Below are 18,782 nucleotides of genomic sequence, written 5' to 3'. Positions count from 1 at the left end.
TATACCAATATCCCGTCTCCAGCAAGTGGTTAATGAAACTTAAAGATGATGGGGTGCAAGAAGTAGGCCACTACCTGGACACACATCTGTGGAAACATCTAATTCTAAATCTTACATCTAAAAATTGATTATTACCTCCGCCAAATTAAATTTCAACAGTGGGTTGTAGTATTCTAGTATGAAATAAATGCCTATGCCACAGGATATGGAAAAACAATAATCTTCATCCAGGTCTTGTTTTCTTCGCATACAGCCACCAAACCACAGTCACACAAAACTGTGTTTTTTTGGTGAGTAGATCAACAGAGACTCAAAGTCTGAACGGGAAACAGCATGAAGTGTGGACATCAGTGCAGGCATGTGTAGACACGCACGCACACATAGCAGTACCACAGCAACCACTGCATTACACCTTATTCAAGCCCCAATTTAAAGACAAGTGTGTTTGATAGTTCCCACCATGAAGATTTGACATTTTCTATCCGTCCTCTGAGATGATGTGTGTGAACATGTAGACAAACACACGTGTCCTGTTGTTGTGTTTAGAGGTCAAACCTCCAAAATAATCATATGTATAATTTTTCAGAAGAGCCATAAACAGTATTTTTGGTAATCATTAATAATTGACGTGTTCTTAGAGACTTTTAAACGATTAAAATGAACGTCAGCTTTTGGCCTCAGAAGCAGGAAGGAGAGCTTGTCAAGCTTTGCAAAGACATGGACAACATGCTAGTCACTCAATGCTAACAACTTCTTTATCCGTTCTCATGAACAGAGGAACAAACACAACAAAAGGATGTCAGGATCTCAATCATTTCGCATTTTTAAAGCCAACGATCAGATCTGCAAAAAATGGCAGCATTATTCTCAATAAAAACTTGGTACAATAGTAGGTAATACTGTACAAACCCAACAGTGGATGAAATACAAGGCTGTGTAATGGCAACCCCTCAGTGGGGCTTATCTTATTGTGTTCATTATAGAGTATTCTTTTACGGGAAGCATAAAATACCACAAACATCTTTACACCAACGGAAAAAAACAGAAGAGAATTTTCCACTTGACTGGCCAATCATATTGAACACTTCCTTTGTCTTTGGGGGCATGACGTCTTTGGGTGAAATCTGTCTCGCTGTCTTTTAACTTCCGATCATCATCACTCATGGACGTGCTGCACACTTTTCTAGTGGCTCTCTTAGGTGAGTCTTATTTGTTTTGTATGACGCTCTCATTGTTGTTGTGTTGAGCAGAAATCTGCCCCTGCTGTAACGTGAAACCATCCAACACGGAGCACATTTTCAGCTGCTTTTACCATTTTCTCTGTTTTCCAGGAGTTGCATCCTGCAGTCATGAATGGATCTCTGGATCAGTGACAGTCAGACGAGGAGACAACATCACTCTCTACTGTGATTGTAAACCATCAACTGGTGTACACATAGTGTGGTACAGGAACTGCTCTCATGAGAACCAGCCGTCCCTTGTCCTTAGAGTAGACGTTGGGGCATTAATTTCAAGGATCAGTCTAGCTAATGACACTAAAGATCTTCTGAAGAGTCTTCCTGGTTTTCAATTTGTGAAAAACTCTTCTTCTGATTCCTATGACCTGCTGATCATGAACATCACTGATTCTGATGAGGGACTCTACTACTGTGGAACTGAACAGAAAACAGTGGAGGAAAAATCATTCATTAGCTCCACAACTGTTTACAGAAAAGGAAACGTCACAACGTGGATTTTAATCAGTAAGTATGCTGCTCTGATGTTGTTCCTGTGAAATCTATGTTGTATGATTTGACTAAACAATTATCACCAAGTAGGAAAATGTACACAGGCCCCATTTGTACTTATATTAACGATCAAAAGGTGAACCATTATGACGTCTCACAGAAATATTGAAATATCTGAAATATCTTAAAGAAAACAGTATAAATCTTTAAACAAATATTTATGTTCCCAAATCTGAGACTTCATGTATCTGAAGGGATCTAGGTCATCCCTAAATATGTAATGTTCTGTATTTTTATGATATCATTTTATCATTTTAAATCTGAAGCATTGTCAAAATTATAGGTTGGACGTTTGTCTTTATTCTGACATTTTTGGAACGTTTCCGCACACTAAAAAGTAATGTCAATGCAGAATATTTCTTATTCTGCTCAACGAACAGATTGAATTTTCAACAAACTACTAAACTTCATTCAAACCCAACAGTGGTTTTATTCCTGGCTCTTTAGGTTCAGGGGTCCTCCAACAGTTATTATATTTATTTGGACATGCAAAAAGCTTTATTCAGTAATCAAAGGCCTGTATTTATATGTATTTAAATAAAGCAAAAAATATATATATATAAAACCATGTATTTCTTTGCTCTTGTTGCTGAGTTGTTTGTGTTCTGAACAAAGCTAAATCATTGTCATGACTATCTATAGTGCCAAAAAATATCCATACAGTGTATAGTTTAATCTTTGTGTTCGTTGAGTTTAATTCATCTTTTTGACACAACTCTTTTTTAGGTCCAGACCCCAGCGAGCCTCCGCCCCAGACTCAGTGCCTCTGTGTTGTGTGTTGGATGGTGCTGTTCTCCTTGTGTCCAGCTATTGCTGTTCTCTCCTCTCTGCTCTCCTCTCTTCTAGTTTATCATCTCTGTCAGAAAAAAGGTAACTACTGTATACTGCTCCTTAAGAGCTAAATGTAAGAAATGTCATTGGTAATCTACTGAATGAATTGTTATCACAAAGAAACCTGAAGTCTCTCCTTTTGATCCGTGTTGGAGTGTTGATGCACCGTTCTGTCTGTACTGATGTTGTATTGATTTCTGCAGCTCCACAACCTGATCAGCAAACACCTCAAAGAAGACAGCATGGGGTAGGTGTAACAGAAGAAAGTACTGATTCATGGCAATAAATCAGTTCACGATCCTAAAGGACAAATGTCAAATTTCAGGATGAAGATGTGTGCTATGCTGCACTGGAAATCCAACAGACATCACACAGACCACAGAAGAAGAAGATCCAGAGTTCTGACTTCAGCACCTATTCTGCCATCAATACTTCGAGGATGTAGAGTCTGAAAAAGGGAAATAACAACCACAACTATTCAACATCTACCAATCTGATCATTTAGAGTTAAATAGACCATAGAGAGTAGTTTGCTTTAGGGCGGGGCTTACTGTGATTGATGGACTGCAAATCAATTTCCAAGCCATTTTACTTTACCTCACCCCCCCCCTTCAGTACCTGCGTTGGTAAGGTGCACTCTGTACTCATCATTATGTTAAACCTGACAGGCAATCATTTTTTATCACTTATATATTAAATGTGTTATGCCAAAAATAAACACAACTTTTTTAAAACTTCCCAGAGAGAAATCCTGTTTGCTCTTGTGCAGCTAATGTGACATTACCTCTCAGAGGTAATTCAGTGAAGAGCATTCAACAACCTTTTTTTAAATTATTGTTCTTGTGGTATAAATCACTGAAAACAATTCCTGTTTGTTAATTAGATTTATTTCTTTATGTCCAACTCTCAGCCAAATTAGGACATTTTCTTCTGCCATACGTGTGACCACATCCTGACTGAGATGCAATGCTCTGCTCTGCACTGTGCGCGGGCGTCTTTTGTTTGCAGAGAGCGTGCCGTGTGGTTTCACCGTGGTCACTGGGCTTATGGGCTCACTCGAGATCGGCCGTTAGTGTGAACAACGTAGTGCAGCACTTCAGGGTGGGCGTGTGTTTACTGAATTAAATTAAAGAAATGTATTATTCCTTACTAGATCAAGATTTTTGTAACCGTACACATACATATACGATTTCTTGCAGTGAGGCGTGGTATTTAAGAAAATGGACAAAAATTCTGGGATCACAAAAAAAAGGAAAGGGAAAGTAACAGCGAGTCACACCAAAGGAACTCTGCTGGCCTCTGCTGAACAAACAAAATGACATGGAGCTGAATCATGAATGTACAGTTTTTATAGCTGCTGGATTCTATAACTGCATCCATTGGCTCTGACCAGCTGGCCAATCAGTGTGGCAACATCTGATTACTGGTGTAACAAAATCATGGGCCAAAGTTAATTAAACATTTTTAAATAATAACTCTTTTGGAAGAGACTGAGCAATGCAAGTGTTTTGATCCAAAAGAAAACACTTACTAGAAAGTTGTTTTAATTTAGCACAGTGACCAAATATTGAAATAAAGGTGTGAGTATAGTCAAAAGTGAAAAAGCTCCCTGCGCATCTAAAACAGGATTGAGTACATTGCCTTGGCTCTTACCCTCATCGCTATTTGAACCATGTTAACTTAACACTTATTTAACTTGTTTAATACAACAGAATCATCAATGTACAAGTGGACTGGTTTGCACTGGTTTTCCAAAAGAAAAGTACCCTTTTACAGTTCTACATGTGATACTTTCTTCTAAAACTAACAAGCTCAAACGTTTAACTGTTTATTTACTGGTGGTAAAGTTGAATTCAGAGCCAATCAGCTGTCTGACTGCATAGTGACATTATCGTTCATCTCCTTTGTCAGTTGTGAGATGATGGAGACGTTAAACAAACATTAATCAAACTTCCAAATGTTTTTATGGTGGATTTTTTTTTCATTGTTGTAAATTGTAACTGCATCAACAGGATCAAGCAGTGAGAATGGCGCATTTTGATAAAACTGAAATCATTGTTTCAGTAGAAATCTAAAAAATGCTCATTGAACATCAAAGCATTTGTCTTTAGAGACGTCTCTTGTACTGCAGTATGTGAGCTTATAGTTGTCGTCACCAAGAGAGCAAAATGATTGTAGCCCGTCACCACTACTTATCCTCTCTCTTTCTCTCTCTCGCTGTCACAGCGCGGGGTGCGAGGGCAAGGAGGGAGGACTCAAACGCAGAGTTGATGAAAAATAAAAGGGCTTTAATAGTCAAAGAACTCGAAATCAAAATCGCTCCAACCAAAAAGGGGAGGAAGGAGGAGAAAACAAAACCGACAAAAAACAAGGACCTGGACTTGGAAACACAAGAGACTTACTTTGACACATGGACAATCGACATGTAATGACGCCACACAAGACAAGAGACTCACAGATCTTAAATACACAAGGGAGGTGCAGGTGATTGAACACAGGTGGAAACGATCAGGCACGGCAGACAATCACAGGGGAAGACAGGAAGTGAAGTTACCCAGGGACACAAGAGACATGAAAACTACAAAATAAGACAAGAAGCAGACCCAAACCGTGACACTCGCTCCCTCTCGTCCTCCGTCCACCCATTAAAGATAATAAGCTTAAGCGTTATGTTGGATTTTGGACACCAGAAGCATCATCTCACCTCCTCGGCCTGGTACACTCTGGCGTAAAATGCACCGTCAAGACCGGGGTGTCACTTCACACAGATTTGTGGTCTGATGGCGATCTCACAACCTCTGAAGGATTAAAGAAAAAATGTCTTTTATAGCTCTGGGGGTGGTACGGTTCACAAAGTCACAATTCGGTTGAAAGTATGTTCTTTTTTGCTTTGAACCCCCGTGAGTTCTTTAGTGTACAGGAAGCCGCGAAGCCTGTTCCGTCTTCAACTCGTGGGCCGCTGTGAAAGAAGGTCACGATCCCTCTGATGTGTGCTGCGAGGTGAGAGATCTGCACTGACGTTGCTTTTCTTTAATGACTCGGGCAAAGCATACTATTTGTGGCCATAGCCTCAACAGCATTAACTACACTCATATCACAAGAATGCTAATAACTTTAGCATCCGTCCATGCTGGTGTGTCTGATTCAACACTCTGCTCATCACAGGAGGGAAAGAGACCCTGTAAAGGCTGTACTCTATTACAGCCAATGTGACAATAACCCAAAACACTTTCATACAGTTCTGGTGGTTTCCACTAAACATGAACAATAAAGCTGGGGATATTTCGTTGGTCCCTAAAGTGTACCATTATACACTGTGTGAAAGCACCTGTTGTATTCAGTCCTCAGTCAGCGTGTGTACAGGTTCAGGTCTGGGAAGATATCGTTTCACAAGACAACCACAGCCACACACAACCACAGAAGAAGAAGATGCCGATCACAACTTACATATCCTGTATGCGGAAATGTCATGAACTCTGCCAGTGAGACACCAGGTCCTCATCTCACATGGACCTGAGTGTATTTTCATAAACTTAAGGATTTACTTCTTTTGATTATATATAATGAATCCATGGAAACATGTCAGTGTTTCTGTGTTGAGTTTTTGTCTGTCCACCACTCGTCTCCTTGCTTTTGCATGTGTCTTGATATTCCAATAGCTGCATCCTGCAGGCATGCTTGGACCACTGGATGAGTGTTGGAGGCGACAGTCATGCCAGGAGACAACATCAGTCTCTACTGTGACTCTACTTTATCAAGTGGAGTGCACATGGTGTGGTACGGGAAGTGCTCTCATGAGAAGTCTTGTCCTTAAACTAGACCTTAAATGGAGTGCAGCCCATGAATCGGTGAATGTTATGAATCCCCTGAACTCTGATGAAGGCCTCTAGTACAGCGGAACAGGACGTACTAAGGTCGAGGAAAACATACAAATATTCCCCAGATCTGGTTTACAGATATAGGCATCATAACAACAAGGACCCAGTTCGTTAAGCTCTGATCTGACTTCTCTGATCTCTCTACATATGTCTGATTGATTGAAGTGTGTGTAAAGACTCATGTGTGTTATTTAACCCTCCTCGGTGAACTTTGTAAAAGTAACTACAGGAATTTGAACCATTAATAACAAGAATGAACATAGTTCCTAATGGTGATGCATCACCAGTTCACCCAATAAAAGTCAACCACCATGAATGTCTTATTACAAACATGCATTTATTCTTTTGAATGTCTGGGTTTCCCTGGTTACTGGGGTGGAGGAAAAAGTACTATAAACACCTAATTTCCCATAAATGCGTACAAGATTTTCCTGATGAACAAATCCCATGTTGATTGACAGCTTTCTGTTTTATATAGACGTTAGCGAGCCTCGCTGCCTGCATTATTATGACAATGAAACATACATATGCATACACATATGTGTGTTTATTTGGTGAATCATCCCTGCAAAGTGTTAAAAAAGGAGTGGAAACTAGTGGATGTGGGGGGTTTTTGAGGCAGAGGGTGTTACTTCTTTTGAGAAGAAACAACACAATACAGAGAAACAACAACTTTACCTGACCACGTTGTGCCCGTTGTGTGATCAGGCCACAGGAAACCCACAAAGAAAAACAGTGGCTTCATTTTGCAGCTCACACTGCTGCGTGCCACACGGATGAAAACACTGATGCAGGGCGCCAGCAAGACCTGCAAGAAGAAGGTGTGGTCTTCATACAGCTGGAGAAACACAAGGCTAAGCAGCAGCACACGAAGTACCTCATGTTGTCACCACTGCACCAAATCCAAAGGTCCAAGGGCTCTGTCATGAGATTCAGAGAGTGTGAGTAGACACGGATGAAACCATGGTATCTGGACTTTTCGGTGACTGTTTCCAAACACTAGGCACAGCAACGAAACAGAACAGCAACCTGGACTACAGAACCAACCCAAGATCAGGAGGCTGGGTGGGTTCAGAGGTACATCTCTCAACCAGAGACACGTGGAAGGAGAAGTAGGATAGTGTACTCCAGTAGAAGTGAAACTCTATGATATATGGCCGCGAGGTTACATATTTATATAGTCATAAACATATATACACACATATACTATACATAGAGACATAAAAACATACATTATGGCGAAACAGGTACTCCAGGAATGTGGCGCTGTGCACGTTAATGGCACGTGCGCATGTGTCTGTTTTTTGCGCGAATTATTAATATTTCTATGCAATAAGCATATATACTGTATAAACGTGCATGTGTTCAAGTCCTGCATTGAAAAGCATACAAGTATGCAAGTATATAGGCAAAAAAATAAAAGGCAGAAAAATATAGTAGGCTTAAGAAGGTAGTTGGTAGTTGACATCGAACGAATCAATATATTATGTTCTTCATAACTTTGCCATTTTTATATTGTTGTGTTATTTATATTTTTATTGGATAGAACAGTAAAGACAATAAAGTGAGAATATAAACAAATGGTTCATTTAAGCGTCGTTAACCTCTGTTACATGTGTCCGAACCTCTAAGTCTAGGAAAAATAAAACGCTGACCAACTGTATACGTCCTACAAAGGCACACTGAAAGCAGGACTTAGCTGTAATCTAATGTATCAAGAAAACCTCATGAGACCAGATGTTTCAGACCAATAGAAAGAAAACAGAAGAAAAAGCGCCACGTGACCAATCACATTGTAGGACTTTGTTTGACAGAAAAGGGGCACAGGGTGTGAAACCCTTCAGTAACATCCGTCACTCATGGACAGGCTGCACATTTCTGTGGTCGCTCTCTTAGGTAAGTCTTTTGAGACAAATGTGGAGGTTTTTGTATCAATTGTGTTGTTGGGTCTAATTTTGAGAACAATTCACTTACGCTCTCATTGTTGTTGTGTTGAGCAGAAATCTGCCCCTGCTGTAATGTGAAACCATCCAACACGGAGCACATTTTCAGCTGCTTTTACCATTTTCTCTGTTTTCCAGGAGTTGCATCCTGCAGTCATGAATGGATCTCTGGATCAGTGTCAGTCAGACGAGGAGACAACATCACTCTCTACTGTGATTGTAAATTATCAACTGGTGTACACATAGTGTGGTACAGGAACTGCTCTCATGAGAACCAGCCTCCTCTTGTCATTAAATTAGACGTCCGTTCATACAGATTAGCACACAATCAGGGCCAGGACACCAAAGATCATCTGAAGATTCTTCCTCATTTCGAATTTGTGAGAAACTTTTCTTCGGATTCCTATGACCTGCTGATCATGAACATCACTGATTCTGATGAGGGACTCTACTACTGTGGAACTCGACAGCGTATTGTGGATGATAAAGAATTAATTAGCTCTGAAACTGTTTACAGAAACGGCAACGTGACAACAAGGATCTCGATCAGTAAGTATGCTGCTCTGACTTTGTTCCTGTGAGATCTATGTTGTATGATTTGACTAAACAATTATCACCCAGGAGGAAAATGTACACAGGCCTCATATGTACTTTTATTAAAGATCAAAAGGGGAACCGTTATGACGTCTCACAGAGATGATGGGCATCCACAACGGCCAGGCTGAAATAAAACAGTAAACCCAAAGTTAAGAGTTTATCTTGGCACTTTATTCTGAAAAGATCTGAACATCTTCGCAAGGCAAGTAGTAATGTTGATGCAGCATGTGTTTTTGTTCTTCTCAATGAACCCTGCTGAATTGAATTAAAATCCAGCAGTGACAGTAGAACAAATGATGTTGTTAACATTACAGTATCTTACTGTAGTACAGGCACGGCTGTCATAAGAACCAGCTTTCTCTTGTCGTTAAAGTAAAAACATTTCTCTTTCTTTCAAATCTTCTTTCTCCTTTACATTGAGAGAAACTATGTATTCAAGTGAAATAGGAAAGCCGTAAGCCATAATATGAGCAACAGGTTGATAAAGTGTATATGTGTATATATGTGTATACATAAAATGGGCATCATCTGCAGATCAGTATATATATATATATATATATTGTCTTAAAGACATGTGTTTAAGTCTGATAGACGGGAGCTCAATGAAATCAATAAAAAAAAGAAATCGAAGCTATTCGGGCATTCATTATTCTCAAATGGTTCCAATTCCAAAGAGATCTCTACGTTAAATGGCGGGAAACAAGATTCATTTTAAACATTTTACAGCTCAAACATGGTCAGTGGTGTTTTTATTTGTTAAAAGAAAGGATGCAACACGAACAACTTCAAAAGATAAACTACACACCTGGAACTTTCTTTAACCACTGATGTGTGTTTTTAACTTGCTGAGACAAGTTTCAGTTTGTAGGCCTTCTAAACATGCAATAATATCTAAAAGATTGAAGTAATGGACGCTAAATTAATAGTTCATGAATCATTTATTTTTTCATGATTTTATTGCACACACTTTTGTTGTAAATCACTGGCATAGCTCATCCTGCTCTTATTGACCAGTCACAACTGATGTAGATATTGTTAAAGGTGGTCCCGAAGGCAAGAATAAGTTAAAGAGTAATCCACATGTGTATGTGTTCCAGATTCCAGCCCTGACCACAGCAGCTGGAATGAAAACCCTGTGCCTGATAAACCCTCCTTGTTGATGGTGTTCGGTCCAGCCATCACTATTCTGTCCTCCGTCATCGCCTTCATTTTGGTTTATCACTTCTATCAGAAAACAGGTGGTGTCCCTGCTGAGGGCCAGGTAGTAGACAGTAACCATTTGGGGACTTTATGTACTTTGCAGTTGCTTTAATGCGTCTCAGGCACAGATTCATGTCATAAAACACAAAATAAGAATCAAATACTTGAAAATAACAAATGTCTCATTGTCTCTCAGGGTGAAGATGAGTGTTTCACTCATGTCGTGTTCCAGGCTGTGGAGGTAAAAAAACACCAATAGGCAGAGGATGGACGCCACGTTTGTTTTACTAAAGCTGGAACCAAACGGAATGAAATGATTTGCGTTTCCTCTTGTGTGCTGTCGTGTAGTTTCAGAGAGTTGTGTGGTTTTGTGTAAGTCGCTTGCTAACAATTCGTTATCAGAGCTGTAATTATCTCAACTACAATGGTATCATTTTCTCAATCAGACATATATATACATTTTTTTAATCTGTTGAATATGTACTTTTCTAACTTTGTTACCATATTTAGCAACCGCCTTATAGCTAACTTGCTTTTATTTGTCATTGAATAAAACCAAATCATAAAACAAAAATGGTCGGCCGTTTTCCGCTTTTTTTATGAATCGAAAACCAAACAACCTTGTATGGTTAATGCTCATAAAACGGAATGCAAAGAACAACAGCTATTCAAGAAGTACATACATTTTGACAGTAAGAGTCAACAGAATATGAAGGTTTGTATGATAGAAATTCTCACAGTCCATTATGCAAGCCCATAGTGCGGGGGTGTCTCGGGGGAAGTGGCCCCCGGTATATAGTACCAACATAAATACACAGCCTGAGTGGTCAAGGGTAGTGTAGTCAGGATGGAGTTGTAGGGCTCTCAATAGTGATGGTGTATATGTTTTAAAGATATATATATATACATAAACACACACATATTAGGGCTGTCAAAATTGCACGAAAATGACATTCGAATATTCGCTGTAAAAGGCACACTGAAAGTAGGGCTCAGCTGTACGAGAGGAAACCATAGAAGATCACATGTTTCAGACCAATAGAAAGAAAACAGAAGAAAAAGCGCCACGTGACCAATCACATTGTAGACTTGGTTTGACAGAAAAGGGGCACAGGGTGTGAAACCCTTCAGTAACATCCGTCACTCATGGACATGCTGCACATTTCTGTGGTCGCTCTCTTAGGTAAGTCTTTTGAGACGAATGTGGAGGTTTTTGTATCAATTGTGTTGTTGGGTCTAATTTTGAGAATAATTCCCTTACGCTCTCATTGTTGTTGTGTTGAGCAGAAATCTGCCCCTGCTGTAACGTGAAACCATCCAACACGCAGCACATTTTCAGCTGCTTTTACCATTTTCTCTGTTTTCCAGGAGTTGCATCCTGCAGTCATGAATGGATCTCTGGATCAGTGTCAGTCAGACGAGGAGACAACATCACTCTCTACTGTGATTGTAAATTATCAACTGCAGCATTCATAGTGTGGTACAGGAACTGCTCTCATGAGAACCAGCCTCCTCTTGTCCTTAAAGTTTACAGAATAATAAACGGTCGGATCAGTGATACTAAGGATTATCTGGAGGTTCTTCCTCGTTTTCAATTTGTGAGAAACTTTTCTTCTGATTCCTATGACCTGCTGATCATGAACATCACTGATTCTGATGAGGGACTCTACTACTGTGGAGTTGAACAGAAAGGAGTTGAATACATAATGGTTTACAGCAACTTGACAACAAGGATCTCAATCAGTAAGTTTGCTGCTCTGACTATGTTCCTGTATTATGATTTGACCAAACAATTATTATAATTAATTATTATTATATAACAATGTGTTTTTGTTCTTTTTAATGACCACTGCTGAATTTAAATAAGATCCAGCAGTGTCTGTAAAACATTATATTCACAGAGTTACTCTTGTACAGGAACCAGCCTTCTCTTGTTGTTGAAGTAAAAACATTTCTAAAGTCTTCCTTCTCCTTTTCATTTCGTGAGAAACTATATATTTATCAATCTCATGACCTGCCGATCATGAGAAAGTGAAATAGGAAATTGCGTAGAATGCTAAAATCCTAGTTCATGAATTGTAGCAGGTGTTTGACTATTTCTTGAGCATTTATTTTTTCATGATTTTGTTGCACATACTTTTGTTGTAAATCTCTGGCATAGCTCATCCTGCCCTTATTGACCAGTCACAACTGATGTAGATATTGTTAAAGGTGTTACCGAAGGCAAGAATAAGTTAAAGAGTAATCCACATGTGTATGTGTTCCAGATTCCAGCCCTGACCACAGCAGCTGGAATGAAAACCCTGTGCCTGATAAACCCTCCTTGTTGATGGTGTTCGGTCCAGCCATCACTATTCTGTCCTCCGTCATCGCCTTCATTTTGGTTTATCACTTCTATCAGAAAACAGGTGGTGTCCCTGCTGAGGGCCAGGTAGTAGACAGTAACCATTTGGGGACTTTATGTACTTTGCAGTTGCTTTAATGCGTCTCAGGCACAGATTCATGATATAAAAGCAAAATAGAAGAATCAAATACTTGAAGATAACAAATGTCTCATTGTCTCTCAGGGTGAAGATGAGTGTTTCACTCATGTCGTGTTCCAGGCTGTGGAGGTAAAAAAACACCAATAGGCAGAGGATGGACGCCACGTTTGTTTTACTCAAGCTGGAACCAAACGGAATGAAATGATTTGCGTTTCCTCTTGTTTGCTGTCGTGTGGTTTCAGACAGATCTTGTGAGTGTGTGTGTGTGTGTTATGTGTGTGTGTTGAAGAATATGTATATGAGTGTGTGTATTTCATTACATGTAAAAATGTACAAATTTATGTCGGATCAGTGATCCGTGATCAGTGATATATATATATATATGCTGGATAGTTTTTAAACATCCTCCTCCCATTAACTTTACCCAACAGTGTCATGCTGGTGTGTCCAACCTGCTAAAGAGAAGGTAGTCTGTTGCAATGCTTCCTAACTCAACTGTGTACAGCTGTCCACTGCTCCAGAGATCACTCTGACGGGTCACATGCAGGTGGTGAAAGTAAGCCGGTACTGGCCCGGTACGCCGTACCGGTAAGAAATTACGACACACGCACGGGCCCGTCGCGACAAGGCAAGCAAAACAAGCAATGGCTTGGGGCGCCGAGCCGGCTTGGGGCCCCAAGACAACGACTGGTTAAGAATAAAATGCAACGACACTGTTATCGGGATCCCCCTCAAGGGGCCCCTCTCATGATCTGTGTCAACCCAAGGCATGGCTCGTCGTCAAGCAGATGAGGACAGCTACTTCAAGCCTCTTTGGAATTTATTTTAAGTGTTTTACCTTTTCTGTTCTGTTCCGCTGTTTTGTATGGAGGACTAAAAGGGCCACAATGAAATAAATAAAAACACCATTAAATAATTACTTAAATGTGTCATTAATTAATTAAAATTAGAATTAAATACATAAAAGTGTAATTAAATGTGTCATTAATTAATTAAAATACTGATTCATTGTATGTAAAATGCATATATAACTATTTTACTATTTACATTTACATTTCATGGGCCTGCGTTGCAGCGCTTCATGAATTACTTAAAACTGTCAAATTGACCCATCAAAAGTTGGTAGGCGGAACCTAACGCCTGATTGGTTACCCTGTGCATCAAGTCAAGACAAATCAATTCGAGATACTGGATTGATGCAGAGCTACTGAACACATTCCAATACACTTGGTGGCGCTATTCACCTCTACGTTGGTTTGGATACGCTGTTAAACAGAACTTTCATTGCAACGGCTAAAAATAAAGGAGATTACGCGGTCCTGCTAGCCCCAATGTTGAGACGCCGTGCAGGACAAAATGTCAAAAAGTTGCCCAGAGCTGCTGAGAGAAGCAGCGAATTTGATTGAGGAAGCTCTGCGCAGAAGTCCAACGGCTCCGGCGGCTCCGTCACAGCAGATACCGGCCGCTCAATCACGTACACCTGTCCAAGGTAAGCTAAGTAATTTCATGTTAGCCAGGTGTGCTACTAATTAATGATTCGGGACACACGTGTGGGTTAAATTAGATCGCCTCGAAAATGAATTTGTATGTGGTATTATGATGTTTCGTGCGTGACACGTTCATTGTTAATTGGGGGAGCTTAAAACGAGCTAGTTCGCTAATGGTGTTAGCTGGTTTGAGCATCCCAAGATAGAAGTAGAGGCTGTTTTAGCTGACTGGTGACCATTGAGTGGTGACGTTTTTCTGTGTTACAGCGGAGGTAGCAAGGCTCTTTGCGCCATATAACATTGGAGCCAGAAGGAATATGACGAGACGACCAGCACAAGTCCAAGTTTGCCGAAGAAGCTACACACACACCGTCTGTTGTTTGGCTGACCACAATGCGGATAAAATTCCAAGCGTACTGTTTAAAGCTGAACTTCTTACTTCAGGACTTGGAGAGCAAAAAGTAACATTTTCAGGTCAGTGCGAACTATGGATTTACCAAAACTAAAAAATGTGTGTACTGTTCGTTGAAATTATTTGCATTTATGTAAACGTAATTGATTTTAATAGTGTGAATAATAGTTATCACAGGCTTATTTGCTTAATTTAAGGTGAGGTGAGTTATGATTTTGTTTTGTTTTCTCCAGGGAATGACCACGATCCCATGGTTATAACAAATAAACTGATGGAAGTGTTTCCGAAGCTCCAACAAGGTGGAGGCTTTGAATTTCTAAAACTTGTAGGATCGACTCGCAGTCGAAATCTTGCATTGCTTCAGTGTCCCAGCACTGGATACACCCTTGCCTATCTGAAAGATCCATCGACGATGATTGGACAGGCTACCATCTACATACGTCCACTTCAACAGGATCTATCCTTAGATTGTGTACATAAATTTACAGAGACCTAGTTTAATACATAATCAAAACAAAGATTACTGGTGACTTTTAATCATTAATTAAAAGCCATTTGTTGTTGTTAGGAGAGCTCACGTCCTGCCTCTGGTCCAGTCATCCCCTGCATCACTTGTCAGAAGGAAGTTCCCTTTTCAGAGATGAAGCTGCACAGATTGAGCTGCAATGGGTATGTACTTCCTAAAGCAATGCAAGGGTAGCATATTCATTTTCTTAGGGAATATGTCCTCTTGGAGTGTTGTGCACACAAATAAGTGAGTATGACCATCATTTCAATTGTATTCACTTCAAGGACACCCATGCAGGAATCAGAAAGAGAACAAGAGGGAGGCCAAAGGGAAGAAAATGATAGTGAGACCGCCCTAGTCAGTGACAGTGTTCCAGAGAGGTCTGAAACATCAGCCGAGAGTGCAGTAGTACCAGCAGTGATTGTTAACGAGGAGTTGGATCACAAAGAAACAGACAGTGGTATGTGTCATCACAATAGTGTTGCTATAAGATTGTGTGTAACTGAAAAGTCAATAGAAAGATAACACTTGTAAGATATAATTGGATAAGATAATACAGTTACAGGCAATTAATAACATGCACCTGGGTTTTTCTATTTTTCTAATATTTAGTTTTTGTTGAATGCCTTTTTATGTCAACTCAGCGTTGTGACAGATTTGTAAGCTGTTGGGTCTCGCGTTTTATCAGTGAAAACTGATCTCCTGTTCTGTGGAGTGAGAGGGTATCTGTATATGCAGGTAACATGCCAACTCATATGTCTCTGGAATAGATAACTTTGTTGTCTTTTGTTTAGAATGGAAGCTTATTAAAGAACCCACTCAAGCTGCCAAAGTTTTCAAAGAGAATCTGCTAAGGGAACATGCAACTGGGAAACCACTTAGAATGAAGATGGATGTAAGGGAGTCTGAAGAGGACCGGGAACGGGAGCTTCTCTTATTCTATAAACAGCAGCAAGAATGGGCATCTCCACTTCATTGTACTCTGGTTGGTAAGTAATATAAAGTTTATAATATAAATACATCAGTACAGTTTATACCACTCAAGTAGCATATATGGAATTGTCCCATTGGAAAATGGGACAATGAAATGCACAAAATTATATAATTGATAAAAAATGTTATGTATGTGAATATTGTGCACAATATACTCTTATCTGGAATAATCAATATTAAGGATGCTGTTCTAGAATTACAGCCAATAGAATTTTGACTATTTTTCTCCCTTGTTTGTTAAATGTTAGCTAATTCAGTTACCTGTATTTGTCGGCCACTTTTTTCCACTGTGTTATTATCAGTATTTAATTTCAGGTGATGTTGCTATCGGAGAGGGAGTGATGCGGTACTTTATGACAACAATCATATCCAAACTCCAGTTTGGATTCAGTCTAGATCTTGGTAAGTACACGCACACGTTCTGGTGGTTGATGAACGCAGATATGTGTTGTTTAGCGGAGGGTCGGTGGGCAATGTTTTGTGTCAGGTAAATCGGTAGTGGGGTATACAGGGGGGTTGCATTTGTAGTAGTTTGGGGTCATTTTGGAGTAGGCTACAATTTGGTTTAAGTGAATTCTACAAGCAGCAATAACACAGGCCAAGTAATCGCCCGTTCCAAACAGGCACATTTTCAACGGGCACTGCACTAGTATGATGTAATTTTATGTATTTAAGAGGTTAATTGTGGTGACTTTATTCCTTGCTCTCTTGGTACTTTACAGGAGGAATGGGCCGAACACTGCTATTTGAGGGTGAACCTGACCATCTTGTTCCAGCAGCATCAGAGGCACTTATTGAAAGCAACCTCTTCCGGGTTGCAGGAAGGATGTTGGCCCACACCTTTCTGCATGACGGTCCCCATGTCACAGGATTAAGTCCTGCTGTAATTCATGTACTCTTCAATGGGGACCCTGAAATGGCTACTGTTGTTGTTAAAGACTGTCCTGATCTGCACATCAGGAGCATCATAGAACTGGTATGTAACCTAAAAAAACTTTGCCATGTAAAAAAAAATATTGCTTGGGCTGATATAATAAATGGTATGGTCCTTATTCTAGCTTGAACATGAAGAACTTACACCGGAACAGAAAGACACAGTTTCAGATCTTTCCATGTCTTGGGATCTTCCGGCAGTCACCAAAACAAATCGGAGATGGCTACATAATAAACTTCTACTCCATGCAGTGAGTTCCTGCTGGTGACAGAATCCATTGCTGTACTTGTTGAAATTATGGAATGTATTCTGAACCCTGACTTGTTAATGTTAACACAAGAGTTTAAGTACTAGAGTTTAAATGGATTTTTTAAGGCACTTTATTGTGCTTTTATTAACATTTTTTCTACTTTGTCAACAAATTTGGGTTAAGGATTTGGGCTGTAATATGGGTCGGTCTGTCTCTTAGGTCGTTGGGAGGACCATGCGCCAAATTAAACAGTTGAGAAAGGGACTGAAAGATGTGATGGTATGGCCCCTGCTGACATCTAGGCCAGATGTTGTCCCACTTCTTTTCCCCAAAATGGCTGAAATGCAGTTCACACCCCAGGTAAGTCAGTAATTTAGTTATATTTGTGACTTAACTTGATGAATTTTACGTCTATTTTCAATGACTGAGCTGGCTATTTTTCCATTTTCCAAAAATGTGATCTGCATAGTCCTTCACCAAAAAAATAAGTTCTCCCTTTTTTTAAATTACAATTTTTCTTTTCTTTAAGATGCTCCTAGAAAAAATCACATGGCCAGTTGAGGACAGTGATGATGAAGACTTTGACTTGGACACCACCTGCCGCATCACTGGCTTTTTAAGGATGTTCATTGAAACAGGTATAAACCTTATTTCTCTTTTTACAAATGCTTCTGTCTCATGGATAGATATGAAATTAAGTTGAACTAAATGTGTTCAATCCATTGTATGACTTTTAGCTTCATCAGGTACCCTGGCCCAGCTGCTGACATTCTGGGTTGGCTGGGAGATGCTTCCTCCTGAATTGATAGTGGAGATTTCTGGGGGAACCCTTCCTACGTCCTCCACATGCTTTGAAACCCTAAAGCTGCCAGCTCATTTCAAAATCTACATGGACTTTGAGAAAGCACTTGTCGCTGCTATAAAAAGTACTGGATTTGGGCTGGTTTAAGTTTGTTCAGACAGATGTCAATTAGGGCTGGGTAATATTTCAATATTATATCTATCGTAATTTTGACATGTAATGTTACATGGTAAGTTCAGTCTTTTCCTGGTTTCAAAGGCTGCATTACAGTAAAGTGTAATTTTCTGAATTTACCAGACTGTTCTAGTATTTGCCTTTAACCACTTAGTCATTATATCCACATTATGATGGTTATTTATCAGAAATTTAAAGGTGGAAGATATTTTGTGACTGAATCAATTGTCAACCATACAATATCGTCATTGAGGTGTTTGGTCAAAAATATTGTGATATTTGATTTTCTCCATATTGCCCAGCCCTAATGTCAATGCCTACACTGTTCAGAGTCTTTGAAAACTTAGATTAACACACTGTGCAGTAGTTGACCTTTTGTTATTCATTTTTTTATTCTGCATATATTTCTTTTAAAAGGAAAGCAAACTTTCAGTTTTTGACTGCTGGTTCTAACACAACAAATAAAAACATGGCTTGGACATCAGTCTAAGATTCTTGATAAC

General features: G+C 39.7%; 3 protein-coding genes across 4 annotated transcripts in view; all 3 read left to right on the top strand.

Moving 5' to 3' along the window:
• LOC119218613 (uncharacterized) overlaps window positions 1-3,378 on the top strand; it is a 44,147-nt gene extending 40,769 nt beyond the window's left edge. Inside the window, exons 1-5 of one of the 2 annotated variants that reach the window (XM_037473176.2) lie at window positions 1,150-1,199; window positions 1,332-1,742; window positions 2,514-2,657; window positions 2,822-2,865; window positions 2,944-3,378. In XM_037473176.2, coding sequence (XP_037329073.2) covers window positions 1,163-1,199; window positions 1,332-1,742; window positions 2,514-2,657; window positions 2,822-2,865; window positions 2,944-3,063 — 756 coding nt within the window. In that variant the 5' untranslated portion in view covers window positions 1,150-1,162 and the 3' untranslated portion in view covers window positions 3,064-3,378. Of the gene's footprint in view, window positions 1-1,149; window positions 1,200-1,331; window positions 1,743-2,513; window positions 2,658-2,821; window positions 2,866-2,943 lie in introns of those variants that run through there. The other variant, XM_037473175.2, reaches the window with a different exon arrangement.
• Window positions 3,379-8,304: 4,926 nt separating this feature from the next.
• LOC134102911 (uncharacterized) lies at window positions 8,305-10,790 on the top strand. The gene is made up of 4 exons (XM_062564685.1): window positions 8,305-8,392; window positions 8,578-8,988; window positions 10,134-10,297; window positions 10,433-10,790. Exons 1-4 carry the CDS (start codon window positions 8,356-8,358, stop codon window positions 10,493-10,495), a joined length of 675 nt encoding a protein of 224 aa, XP_062420669.1. The 5' UTR covers window positions 8,305-8,355; the 3' UTR covers window positions 10,496-10,790.
• A 446-nt stretch (window positions 10,791-11,236) lies between these two features.
• On the top strand, window positions 11,237-18,758 carry LOC119218510 (uncharacterized). Its single transcript, XM_062564335.1, has 15 exons — window positions 11,237-11,419; window positions 11,605-11,979; window positions 12,504-12,667; window positions 12,804-14,208; window positions 14,474-14,680; window positions 14,852-15,090; window positions 15,187-15,287; window positions 15,411-15,586; window positions 15,921-16,115; window positions 16,435-16,521; window positions 16,842-17,095; window positions 17,178-17,303; window positions 17,523-17,663; window positions 17,833-17,941; window positions 18,041-18,758. Exons 4-15 carry the CDS (start codon window positions 14,076-14,078, stop codon window positions 18,250-18,252), a joined length of 1,980 nt encoding a protein of 659 aa, XP_062420319.1. The 5' UTR covers window positions 11,237-11,419; window positions 11,605-11,979; window positions 12,504-12,667; window positions 12,804-14,075; the 3' UTR covers window positions 18,253-18,758.
• Window positions 18,759-18,782: the final 24 nt, after the last annotated feature.

The sequence above is a fragment of the Pungitius pungitius genome, chromosome 9 (genome assembly GCF_949316345.1).
Source record: "Pungitius pungitius chromosome 9, fPunPun2.1, whole genome shotgun sequence".
Lineage (NCBI taxonomy): Eukaryota > Metazoa > Chordata > Actinopteri > Perciformes > Gasterosteidae > Pungitius > Pungitius pungitius.
The sequence above is the reverse complement of the archived record's forward strand: the minus strand, read 5'-3'. Positions and strand labels throughout refer to the sequence as shown.